General features: G+C 41.4%; 1 protein-coding gene across 4 annotated transcripts in view; it reads right to left on the reverse strand.

Moving 5' to 3' along the window:
• The window catches only part of ZBTB24 (zinc finger and BTB domain containing 24), a 50,006-nt gene that overhangs the window by 7,805 nt on the left and 28,124 nt on the right, over positions 1 to 14,077 (reverse strand). For 2 of the 4 annotated variants that reach the window (XM_044289430.1, XM_044289427.1), the window contains 2 exons: positions 13,463 to 13,546; positions 2,946 to 3,027 (listed from right to left, as the gene is read on the reverse strand). In XM_044289430.1, coding sequence (XP_044145365.1) covers positions 2,946 to 3,027; positions 13,463 to 13,546 — 166 coding nt within the window. The remainder of the gene's footprint in view (positions 1 to 2,945; positions 3,028 to 13,462; positions 13,547 to 14,077) is intronic. The other 2 variants (XM_044289431.1, XM_044289429.1) reach the window with 1 other exon arrangement.

Below are 14,077 nucleotides of genomic sequence, written 5' to 3' on the forward strand. Positions count from 1 at the left end.
GGTGTGGAAATAGGAGTAAGAAGTGGAGCACAGTAGGCACCCAAACACAGTGGGGACAGCACCGGTGGGGAATGAGCAAGTATAAATTCTGCTATTTTTTACAGCATGTGCAGCCTGGGGCAAAGATAGGATAGATAGAAGCAGAGAGAAATAAAATGTATACTATCCCTTTTCATATGTCCTGTAAGGGAAGTACAAATAGAAAGTTGTTTTTGCCATGTATTGCCTTAGACTGAAAGTCCAAGTTCATTTCAATAGGTGCAAGGAAAGCTAGGGTTGTCTGGTTATAATTATATTTTACGTAATGCCAGCAGCCTGCCTCCTGGGAAAGAAAAAAATTAAAATAAAATAATTCATACGTAGGCAGGGTTCACATCATGTTTTTGCCATCTGTTTAATGTACAGAAAATACATATACATTAACGGATACCTCAGACAGATGCCATACAGTGGCATTCGTCACCATAGAGTTCCACAAAAAATAAAATACTAATCTATATCTCTATATCTATATATATATATAATTTATACATTAACAATTATTTTTTACTGCACAGGATGAAAAGTGTGGTGTGCTACACTTTTGTATCTCCCCCCCTCAACATATGCAGGTCCTTCTAAAAAAAATTAGCATATTGTGATAAAGTTCATTATTTTCTATAATGTACTGATAAACATTAGACTTTCATATATTTTTGATTCATTACACACAACTGAAGTAGTTCAAGCCTTTTATTGTTTTAATATTGATGATTTTGGCATACAGCTCATGAAAACCCAAATTTCCTATCTCAAAAAATTAGCATATTTCATCCGACCAATAAAAGAAAAGTGTTTTTAATACAAAAAAAAAGTCAACCTTCAAATAATTATGTTCAGTTATGCACTCAATACTTGGTCGGGAATCCTTTTGCAGAAATGACTGCTTCAATGCGGCGTGGCATGGAGGCAATCAGCCTGTGGCACTGCTGAGGTGTTATGGAGGCCCAGGATGCTTCGATAGCGGCCTTAAGCTCATCCAGAGTGTTGGGTCTTGCATCTCTCAACTTTCTCTTCCCAATATCCCACAGATTCTCTATGGGGTTCAGGTCAGGAGAGTTGGCAGGCCAATTGAGCACAGTAATACCATGGTCAGTAAACCATTTACCAGTGGTTTTGGCACTGTGAGCAGGTGCCAGGTCGTGCTGAAAAATGAAATCTTCATCTCCATAAAGCTTTTCAGCAGATGGAAGCATGAAGTGCTCCAAAATCTCCTGATAGCTAGCTGCATTGACCCTGCCCTTGATAAAACACAGTGGACCAACACCAGCAGCTAACATGGCACCCCAGACCATCACTGACTGTGGGTACTTGACACTGGACTTCAGGCATTTTGGCATTTCCCTCTCCCCAGTCTTCCTCCAGACTCTGGCACCTTGATTTCCGAATGACATGCAAAATTTGCTTTCATCCGAAAAAAGTACTTTGGACCACTGAGCAACAGTCCAGTGCTGCTTCTCTGTAGCCCAGGTCAGGCGCTTCTGCCGCTGTTTCTGGTTCAAAAGTGGCTTGACCTGGGGAATGCGGCACCTGTAGCCCATTTCCTGCACACACCTGTACACGGTGGCTCTGGATGTTTCTACTCCAGACTCAGTCCACTGCTTCCGCAGGTCCCCCAAGGTCTGGAATCGGTCCTTCTCCACAATCTTCCTCAGGGTCCGGTCACCTCTTCTCGTTGTGCAGCGTTTTCTGCCACACTTTTTCCTTCCCACAGACTTCCCACTGAGGTGCCTTGATACAGCACTCTGGGAACAGCCTATTCGTTCAGAAATTTCTTTCTGTGTCTTACCCTCTTGCTTGAGGGTGTCAATGATGGCCTTCTGGACAGCAGTCAGGTCGGCAGTCTTACCCATGATTGCGGTTTTGAGTAATGAACCAGGCTGGGAGTTTTTAAAAGCCTCAGGAATCTTTTGCAGGTGGTTAGAGTTAATTAGTTGATTCAGATGATTAGGTTAATAGCTCGTTTAGAGAACCTTTTCATGATATGCTAATTTTTTTAGATAGGAATTTGGGGTTTTCATGAGCTGTATGCCAAAATCATCAATATTAAAACAATAAAAGGCTTGAACTACTTTAGTTGTGTGTAATGAATCTAAAATATATGAAAGTCTAATGTTTATCAGTACATTACAGAAAACAATGAACTTTATCACAATATGCAAATTTTCTGAGAAGGACCTGTATGTTAAACATGTGGCAAAAACATGATGTGAACCCATCCTAACCTGCTCTGGTTCTACGTGCTGCCTCCATCTAGCAGGTCTGGCACGGTTTACGGGCATGGTCAAATGCACCACTCCAGCCAATGACTGGCTTCAGCAGTGACATGGCCACAAGCAGCACATGACCGGTGAAACTAGTCACTGGCACCAGACAGATGTATACAGTGCCAGGACCTCAAGATGGAGAGAGCAGAGGCAGCGCGGAGGACCGGAGCAATGTGGAGCAGGTAAGTAGGAATCTTCTTTTTCAGGTGGAAGGCTGCTAGCATTGCTTTAAATATAATCATAGCTGGAAAATCCTTTTAAAAAGGGTCACTGAGCTTTCACAAAAAACTTTTTGATATGTCATAGTGAGTCGTCTCAGTGCTAAGACCCCCACAGATGGCTAGAATGAGGAGAGAGAAGTGCTTACATAGTGAACCCTCTCTCCTGGCTGCAGGAGACGGGCTCAATAGTCTATGGGCTAGTCTTGATTGAGTATACTGCAGGAGAGAGGGAGAGGGGCTTCTTTCTCCTTAATTTACCAATTGGTGGGAGGCTCAGACCGCCACCCATCAAAACGTTGATATGACGCTATGACACAAAAAGTTATGTGAAAGCTCAGTGGCCGTTTAATTTTTTAAACTGCATATGAAAACAGCATATATAAACATGTAAAAGACCAGATATAAAAATGTATATTACCGATGTATTCTCATGTGTGTGTGTAACGAGCTTTTAGCAGTGAATGATTTTCCACAGGTTTCACAAGTAAATGGCTTTTCACCTGCATTAAAAAAAAATAAAAAAAACAATGTATAATACAGTTGTCCCACAAATAAAATAATAAAAATAAATTTATATATATATATATATATATATATATATATATATATATATATATATATATATATACATACACATATACATACACACAATTTATTATAGCTATAAATCGCTACTAGTAGCCAAATTGGTGTCATTTTGTGCTAAATTCATACTCTGGGCAGACAATTTAAGAATCAGTATACCAACAAAGAGAACAGGTACCATGGAATACCCAAAATATAAAAAATCTTTAATTAAGACATAAAACCATAAACACAAATACAAATATGTAGAGACAATACAAAGTGCCCACAGCGGCAGCTCACAACGATACTGTTGCGAAGCAGCAAAAAAAATAAAAAATAATCACATACAGTATCCACAACAGGGGTGTTCACAATCTGCATACCATGTATCTAGAGCGGCATATCTATCATGTGAACTATCTCAAGCTATCTCTAACATGTATTGCAAGTATGTCGGGTGCGGATAATACCCATGTGGTCTGACCAGTTCGGTACTTAAGTGTACATTTCTATACATCGACAAGATGCAGGTAATACATTTACCGAGTCGGTCAGAATCTCTCTTACCCGATATGTGGCAGTGTGTGAGTGGGCTGTCACTGTCTGGCGTGGTCCTCTACGTGTGTTTCGCGTTAGCTTCTTCAGGAGGATTCCAAGGAGAATCCTTGCATTACATGTTAGAGATAGCTTGAGATAGTTCACATGATAGATATGCTGCTCTAGATTCATGGTATGCAGATTGTGAACACCCCTGCTGTGGAAACTGTATGTGATTTTTTGCGGCTTCGCAACAGTATCGTTGTGAGCTGCCGCTGTGGGCACTTTGTATTGTCTCTACATATTTGTATTTATGTTTTTATGTCTTAAAGATTTTTGATATTTTGGGTATTCCATGGTACCTGTTGTCTTTGTTGGTATATATATTAAGGAGGTACACCCGTGCAAGCACCAGGTGGTGTCGATCCAGTTGATTATAATTTAAGAATCAGGTGTCTTTATAAAGGGGAGCACTACTCCATCTCTCAGGGAGACGACTAGCGGGCTGCTGTGTATATTATCTCCTCACCTCCAGTGAACCTGGATCTATCACTCTCTCAGGATTAATGGTGAAGTGGAGTGTGTGGTCAGCTTTCAATATGTTGGTTTACACATTACACAGGGGCTCTCTACTTTGAAACGCCTGGGCTACCTCTTAGGATACTAAAGAGAGCATCCTGATGGGGAACATAACCTGGTTTGGTAGTTAGCACGAAACAGAACAGGCAGCTCTTCAGAGGGTAGTGTGCTCAGCTAAGCAAATCATTCTCCCTGATCTGCAGCTCATTTATAACGAGACCGATTCAAAAAAATTATTTTTAGGGTCCATTCACACATCCATGTGTGTTTTTTGCGGATCCGCAAAACACAGACATTGGCAATGTGCGTTCCGCATTTTGCGGACTGCACATCGCTGGCATTATAATAGAATATGCCTAATCTTGTCCGCAATTGCGGACAAGAATAGGACATGTTCTATTTTTTTCTGGAACGGAATTGCGGGTCTGCATTTTCGGGCAGCACACCGTGCTGCCCCATAGAAATGAATTGCGACGTGTGAATGGACCCTTATCCCAAGATAAGTAAAATGTAATTATTTTTTAAAAATTGCCCCGAAGGTGTACATATTCATAGCCTTTAATTCGGAGCGCCATACATGTACAGTGCGGGATTAAGGCTCCTGCAATCTAGCAGGATGGTCCTCCGAGGAAAAGTATTGTATTACTGCTTCTGCCTTCTCCATTTCTCAGTCCATAATGCTATGCAGTGGATAGAGGAAGTGGTTATATCGCTTCATCTATTGGACCCGGAGATCACATGATCACCCGTTGTCTCTGGTACAGCAGAGCTGCTGGGTCTTAGCAGAGCCTGATCAGTTCTTTGTGTGCAAAATTCCCCATACAGGGGGCTGTTTTGTCCTGTAACTGGGGCTCATTACAATGGAAAAAGTGCAAATAAAAAAAAAAATTAAAAAAAAAAAACATCCTTTAATAACCTCGTGAAGGTGATTTTTATTTATTTTTTGGCACATCATAAGTAACAAATATAAAAAGATACAAAGAAAATGAATATGTCCTGCCAAAAAAAATAAAAAATTGTCCCCGTTCACACAAAACTATGCATATTGTACATCAAGACAACCAGGACAAAAGAGGGGACCCATTTTTGCAATTTTTAGCTGTCAGTTTATATACTTAAAGAGGCTCTGTCAGCATGATGCACCCTATTACTCCACGCATACTGCCTGGTAGGACTCATCATTAAAATACCTTTCTTTTGTCTGTATGCTAAACAGCTACAGACATATCTGCATTTTTATTCATGTGCAATGAGCAAGTTGGGGCAACAGGTGGCAGGGCTGAATCCTTGGAGCACTGCTTTTATAAACACACCTTGTGCTCTACACACTCCCCCTACCCCTTGATTGACAGGACTAGACAGCAGTATGCTGCAGGCAGAGCTGTGTCCTTGATAGCGTTGGGCAACATATCGATACATGCGATATACCGCGGTATTAAGAAACGACTATATCGCTGTTTCTTAATAACCGTGGTATTTTAGTAATGTCACGCCCACTTCTGCCATGAGGCAGAGGGCAGCAGCCTCTGGCTCCCATCCCACCTGTTCAGCCACATAGGTCTCAGGCAGCTCAGGTGGTCGCAATGACATCATCTCAACCTCCTGCGCTAGGTCACAGATGGCGCAATGACGTAGGCACGTGGAAACGTCATTGCGCCACCCCTGACTCAGTGCAGGAGGCTGTGTTAATGTTAATGCGACCACCTGCGGGAAGTGGCAGCTCAGGCCCTGAGGCCTGAAGTAGGAAAAAAGTTGTTGCCTGGGTAAGAAAACAAAACAACACAAAAAAAAAATGTGGCCTGCACTGCAGACAGACATAGGCAAGTATAGTGTTTTTTGTTTTTTTTATATATCTAGTGTATGGCACTACAGGGAGAAAATACCAGGTGGAGGGAGGGGGGGGAATGAATATGGTGGGGGTATTATGCTACAGGGGGAGCACATTATATAAGGGGGCAATAATGCTTTGTTAATATATTAATATTTGGGGTACTGTGGGGGTATTTTTATTGGGCACAATACGGAGGGGATTAATATTAATAGGGTTGCTATTGTAGGGGGGCACTTGTGCGTGTGTGTGTGTGTGTGTGTGTGTGTGGGGGGGGGGGGCTATTTCTTTTTTTTTATAGTGTTTGTGGGCATTGGTGAGCATGGTGGGCACAGTATTGGGGATAGCAGCAGTGATGACAATGTTGGGGAACCAGGAGATGGAGGATGATAGAAAAGTGAAGAATCAAAGATGTCTGAGTGTCAAAACGCACCTGAAATAAATTATCATGGCAGTCTGATCCCCAAATGGAGACAGTGAGGAAAGAGAACGTCTACATCAGAGGAGACATCACTGGATTTGAGAGGTATGTGGTGCTTTATTACTCTGTATGTTCAGCAGCTCAGTATGTAATGTCCATACAAATATGTCTTTAAAGCCTCATGCACACCCATTCATTTTTTTAAATCCATGTGCCTGGACCTCATTACATGGTGTGGGACAGTGGGACCACATAGGGCTGCAGCTATCAATTATTTTTACTGATTAAAGGGGTTGTCCGGGCTTTTTCATATTGATGACGTATCCTCAGGATAGGTCATCAATATAAGATCAGCGGGGGCCAACACCTGGCACCCCGCCGATCAGCTGTTTAAGGAGACGGCGTGCGCCGTCTGCACGTGCACTCTTCCTGTCCGCTGATGCGGTCCTATAGACATACAGCGGAGAGCAGGAAGGGAGAAGGTACGTGCACATAGTGTGCACAGTCTCCTCAAATGCTGATTGGCGGGGGTGCCGAGTGTCGGACCCCCGTCGATCTGATATTGACGACCTATCCTGAGGATACGTCACCAATATGAAAAAGCGCGGACAACCCCTTTGATCCAACAATTAATAAAGTACTCTTGTAAGAAAAAGAAAAAAAACACTAACTAAAAGAACGTTTTCTATAAAAACGTATCAGTCCCACCCCCTAGTGCCCTCAGTACCCCCACTCCCCTTCCTAGCCATCAGTGCCCAGCGTCCGTCAAATCAAATACTTACCTTTCCTGCTAGGGGCGCCACCGACACTCCACAGCAATTCCACCATCCTCTTCATGTGGTGCACTGGGGCCTGACGTGACACAGCATCAAGTCATAGCGCGCGCTTAGGTGCACTACATCTTGAACAGGAGGGGAGTTCAGTGTGGTGCTGGCCGGTGAGAGACCACAGAGCCGTGACTAATAGCAAGCGCTTCACTCACGTGGTCAATTGGTAAAAACGAATCCTTGATGCAAAAAATTTGGAGGATTTTTTTTGTGTAGAGTTACTTCATTGATTCGAGTAATCGTTTCAGCCCTAGTCAAAAGGACATTTTACTATATAAGCCCAATACATTAAAATGTCTCCTTGTTGTCCCCATACAGTATAATTTCTCCTCGTGGCCCCCATACTATGGGGGCAACAAGGAGACATTACTGTATACTGTATAAGGGCAACAAGGAGACAACAATGTATGGAGGCAACAAAGCAACATTATACTTCATAGGGGCTATAAGTTGTAGCCCCCAAACAGTATAATGTCTCCTTGGGGCCCGGCGCCCCATAGAGTATAATGTCTTCTTGTAGACTAAGTGTTTTTCTTCCAAATGGGTAATTATGGTGCTAAATATCTTTATTGCGATACATTTCTTAATATCGTTATTATAGGAATGTTTTTGATATCACCCAACCCTAGATCTGTGTCCTAGCATGTACATATATACACTACGTACTATAGTCTTACCACATTGAGAAGAGTGGATTTCTATGCTTAGAAAGCGGTAATATGCGTTCCTAAACATAGAAAAAAAAACACAGTTCTCATTATAATAAAGGCTGTAGCCTGGAAGTAAGTGGTCGGCTTCGCATGTAGAGATCCAGGTTTGAATCTTGGAAGAGACTTTCAGATTTTTTTCTTAAGATATTTTTTCTCTCTCTAATTTAACCCATAATAAAAGGATATAGCCTTATTATATTGAAAATGTTTTTTATCCTTAGAAAGCTAATACGTATTGCTGGTTTCCTTATAATCATATATTGTGCCTGTGAATAAACCAGTAAGGTTTCTAAGCATTAAAAACACCATTCTCAATATAGTAAGGCCTTTTATTATGGGTTAAATAAGAGAGACAAAATAACTGAAAAAAAAAACATATAAGTTTGAACTTTAACTTGAACTTAAGATCTCTACATGCAAAGCTGACTACTGACTACCAAGCTAAAGCCTTACCACACAGAAGGAGGGGTTTTCTATACTTCGAATACTTACACATATTACTGGTTATATTAGAATTATAAATCATATAATGAACCTGTGAATAAACCAGTAATATGCATTAGCTTTCTAAACATCGAAATCCACTCTTCTCATTATGGTATAGCTATATGATATGTACATGCTAGGGCACAGCTCTGCCCTCAGCATGGTGATGTCTAACCCTGTCAATCAAGAGAAATGCCAGTGCTCCAAGGATTCAGCCCCACCCCTGGTCCAACTGGATCATTTGCATATAAAAAAAAAAAAAAAAAAAAAAAAAAGCTCTGCAGCTGTTTAGCATAGGAAAGGTATCATTTTAATCAGCATGATGAGCTCTACCGTAGGGCCCTACAATAGTGCTGATCAGGCTGACAGAGCCTCTTTAAAGGGAGTCTGTCACCAAAATTTTACAATATAAACTTCTTACATGACGCTCTAGAACAACTACACAAGATTCCAATGGTACCTTTGTTGCATTCTTTTGTTTATCACCAGCTGAAAAAATGTAGTTTAATCTATATGCAAATGAAGGCTCACAACTGCCCAGGGGTGGGGTTCTTGTTGTAGGTACCCGAGCTGCTTGTCTTCTTTTCACATTACCCCTCCCCAGCCTCTTGCTGGTCCCGCCCTATGAGGCAGTTTCATCATCCCAAGTATCAGCCAAGATCTGGCACGTGCGCTGTTCACAGCCGGCCCGGGCATGCGCACTGTGATGCCCATTGGGGGAAGCAGCTTTGCTTCATGTTGTGCACATGTACCAGCAAATTGCATGAAACCAGCAGCGAGGGGTCGCACTGGAAGCAAGCACGAACACTGAAAGCAATCCGAGCAAGAGAGAGGCAAGTATATCCCCATCACAGTGCGCATGTCCGAACCGGCGGTGAACAGCGCCCACGTCGGATCTTGGGAAGATGAAACAGCCTTACAGGGCGGGACCAGCAAGATGCTGGGGATGGGTAATATGAAAAGGCAGAGCAGCCTGGGCACCTACAAGAAAAACCCCACCCCTGGGCACTTGCGAGACCTCATTTACATATAGATTAAACTACGTTTTTCCAGCTGGTGAAAGTCAGAAGAATACAACAAAGGTACCATTGGAATCTTGTGTAGTTGTGCTAGAGCGCCATGGAAGCAGTTTATACAGGTCCTTCTAAAAAAATTAACATATTGTGATAAAGTTCATTATTTTCTGTAATGTACTGAAACATTAAACTTTCATATATTTTAGATTCATTACACACAACTGAAGTAGTTCAAGCCTTTTATTGTTTTAATATTGATGATTTTGGCATACAGCTCATGAAAACCCAAATTTCCTATCTAAAATAATTAGCATATTTCATCCGACCAATTAAAGAAAAGTGTTTTTAATACAAAAAAAGTCAACCTTCAAATAATTATGTTCAGTTATGCACTCAATACTTGGTCGGGAATCCTTTTACAGAAATCACTGCTTCAATGCGGCGTGGCATGGAGGCAATCAGCCTGTGGCACTGCTGAGGTGTTATGGAGGCCCAGGATGCTTCGATAGCGGCCTTAAGCTCATCCAGAGTGTTGGGTCTTGCGTCTCTCAACTTTCTCTTCCCAATATCCCACAGATTCTCTATGGGGTTCAGGTCAGGAGAGTTGGCAGGCCAATTGAGCACAGTAATACCATGGTCAGTAAACCATTTACCAGTGGTTTTGGCACTGTGAGCAGGTGCCAGGTCGTGCTGAAAAATGAAATCTTCATCTCCATAAAGCTTTTCAGCAGATGGAAGCATGAAGTGCTCCAAAATCTCCTGATAGCTAGCTGCATTGACCCTGCCCTTGATAAAACACAGTGGACCAACACCAGCAGCTGACATGGCACCCCAGACCATCACTGTCTGTGGGTACTTGACACTGGACTTCAGGCATTTTGGCATTTCCCTCTCCCCAGTCTTCCTCCAGACTCTGGCACCTTGATTTCCGAATGACATGCAAAATTTGCTTTCATCCGAAAAAAAGTACTTTGGACCACTGAGCAACAGTCCAGTGCTGCTTCTCTGTAGCCCAGGTCAGGCGCTTCTGCCACTGTTTCTGGGCACCTGTAGCCCATTTCCTGCACACGCCTGTACACGGTGGCTCTGGATGTTTCTACTCCAGACTCAGTCCACTGCTTCCGCAGGTCCCCCAAGGTCTGGAATCGGTCCTTCTCCACAATCTTCCTCAGGGTCCGTCACCTCTTCTCGTTGTGCAGCGTTTTCTGCCACACTTTTTCCTTCCCACAGACTTCCCACTGAGGTGCCTTGATACAGCACTCTGGGAACAGCCTATTCGTATTTCTTTCTGTGTCTTACCCTCTTGCTTGAGGGTGTCAATGATGGCCTTCTGGACAGCAGTCAGGTCGGCAGTCTTACCCATGATTGCGGTTTTGAGTAATGAACCAGGCTGGGAGTTTTTAAAAGCCTCAGGAATCTTTTGCAGGTGTTTAGAGTTAATTAGTTGATTCAGATGATTAGGTTAATAGCTCGTTTAGAGAACCTTTTCATGATATGCTAATTTTTTTAGATAGGAATTTGGGGTTTTCATGAGCTGTATGCCAAAATCATCAATATTAAAACAATAAAAGGCTTGAACTGCTTCAGTTGGTGTGTAATGAATCTAAAATATATGAAAGTCTAATGTTTATCAGTACATTACAGAAAATAATGAACTTTATCACAATATGCTAATTTTTTTGACTCCCTTTAAAGAGTAAGGATCTAAACTTTTAAAAAACATTTTTTTTCCCCCAAAGTGTTTTTGCATTCTCCCCCCACCAAAAAAAAGTTTAAAAAAATATTGCAAAAATTATTTTGGTAGTCCAACAAATAAAAAATAAAAAAATAGGCAGGATCGCTAAACCATCACATATGCTAAATAACAAAAAAAGTGTCTGGTCATTAAAGGGGTTGTCCCATCTCGGCTTTTCATTGCAGAGATAGGAATAATCCACAGTGAGAGACGGCCAGAGGTGGCAGAAGTTAAGAAAACCCATTATGACGCATAGTTCCATTCACTGCTATGGGAGTTACGGAAACAGCAGAGCATCGGCTGCCCAGCCACTTTCTTAGCTCCATCTCTGCTCACTGTCAGAAATCACATCTTGGCAATGAAAAGTTTTGGAAGAAACTTTTTAAAGCCTTTCAGGTCTGGTCTTTAAAGGGCTTCTGTCACCCCACTAAAGTCATTTTTTTTTGGGCTAGTTACATTCCTTATAGTGAGATATATGAAAATATAATGGTGTTACTTACTTTCATTCAGCCGTTTCTTATAAAAACAAAGTTTTATAATATGTAAATCAGGTCTCTACCAGCAAGTAGGGCGTCTACTTGCTGGTAGCCGCCGCAAAAAAACGCCCCCTCGTCGTGTTGATTGACAGGGCCAGCCGCGATCTCCTCCTCCGGCTGGCCCTGTCAGCATTTAAAAAATCGCGCGCCTCTGTTTATTCGGCGCAGGCGCTCTGAGATGAGGAGGCTCGTCTCCTCAGAACTCCTTCAGTGCGCCTGCGCCGATGACGTCTTCTCTTTCGGTGATGTCATCGGCGCAGGCGCACTGAGGGAGTTCTGAGGAGACGAGCCTCCTCATCTCAGAGCGCCTGCGCCGAATGAACAGAGGCGTGCGATTTTTAAAATGCTGACAGGGCCGGCCGGAGGAGGAGATCGCGGTTGGCCCTGTCAATCAACACGACGAGGGGGCGGTTTTTTGCGGCGGCTACCAGCAAGTAGACGCCCTACTTGCTGGTAGAGACCTGATTTACATATTATAAAACTTTGTTTTTATAAGAAACGGCTGAATGAAAGTAAGTAACACCATTATATTTTCATATATCGGACTATAAGGAATGTAACTAGCCCAAAAAAAAAAATATGACTTTAGTGGGGTGACAGAAGCCCTTTAAAGGATTAATATTCTGCTACTTTTGCACAATAAAAACAATTGCCATAGAGAAAAAAAGCATTTGCATTGCCACATTTAGAAGAGCCATAACTTTTTTATTTAACATTTTTAATTTTACTGTCAATGTAGCTTTTATGAGGGCTGGATTTTTTAAAAGGACAAGCTATAATTTTTCAAAGGTATAAATTTGGGGTACAGAAATTGATTGTCGCATTAATTTATGTAAGGGGGCATATTTAATGGGGGAAAAACCAAATACCATTGCCATAAAAAGAATCCCCTATGAGGTGTAAATAACATTTTAACTTTATTTTATATGCGTGGTTATAAATTTGGCAATATAAAATAAGTACTTTTTTTTTTTTTTTTTAAACTTCACTATTTTTGATATGTGCTTTTTTGTGATTTAATTTTTTTGCCCACTTTAAAACTTCGGAAATTCTTATAAACTTTAAATATTCTAGTGCAATCCTTTGATCACCTTGATAATACCCAGCAATACCCTTGTATTGCAGTTTATTATTGCCTGTCAGTGCTTTATTGATAAGCGACCTATTAGGTCCTGCCTCAGGTGGCGCCTAATAGGCAAATACACATGGCAAACAATGGAGCCTCTTAGGCCCCTCCCGCTATAATAACCCATTGGAACCGTCGTAATCATGTCACATGGGGTAACTTAAGGCGCTCCGATATTAGCAAATGCAGTACTAACTATGCAGGCGTTCAAAATCACAAAATACAGTTACCTTATATAGTGTGGGCGCAGGTTAACACCCCAATGGAAGAAAGTGAGCCAAGACCGTTAAAAGGGGTTCTCTCACATCGGGCAACCCCAATTCATGTGCCCAATAAGTAAACATGGACATCACAGAGCCTTTAACAACCAGGGCAGTTCTATAAACTGCAAAAAGTGTTGTGTATTACGGTAGATTTCGGCAGGATAAGTGTAGACTCATCAGTCATTGCAGCAGCTAGCATATGCCCTAAAATTTCAGTTTAAATCCAACATTTTGTGTTGCTTTTATGTGGCCTGAATGCTTTAATAAATATAGCACATATATTTATATAGGAAAACAGCTGTACCTGTATGAGATCTTAGATGTTTTTTTAATTGAGCAGAGTCCATGAACTTTCGCTGGCAGTTTTTACACTCTGGTAACCCACCTCCTTACAGCGATGGACAAAAAAACAACAAAAAAACACAAGTACACAAAAAATATGTTATTCTGTGAGGTGTGTTGAGTGTTAGTAAGGCACATTTTAACTTTTTGAAAGACATTCGAGGAAAATGTTCATGCCCACAAGTTTTGACATGTAAGAATTGTATTGGGAGTTCAGTTTAGGCCAGTGAAAACAGTTTTTCCCAAAAATATTAGATTTTTTTAATGCCCAATCAAAATGTAGATAAAAAGGTGGTAGTAAGGGGTTCTTGTGTCTCAGGTTTATTTTTTAGCTTAAGAATAAGAGTTGTTAAAAATTCTTTCAAGAGTGACACGCCGCTTTTACCTCTAGGTAGGTTATTAGAATATTACAGTATATTCATAGGAGTGACCACATCCTATGACACGTTTTTAATGTATATTTTAATACGTGCTGCCGATCACTGTCAAATAATGTATAAACTATGCTGACTTCGGAATGTGCTTTCCAATTGATAAGGATGGTAAAATAAAAAAAATTATATATATATATATATAT

Source organism: Bufo gargarizans, chromosome 4, assembly GCF_014858855.1.
Source record: "Bufo gargarizans isolate SCDJY-AF-19 chromosome 4, ASM1485885v1, whole genome shotgun sequence".
In the NCBI taxonomy this organism is placed as follows: Eukaryota; Metazoa; Chordata; class Amphibia; order Anura; family Bufonidae; genus Bufo; species Bufo gargarizans.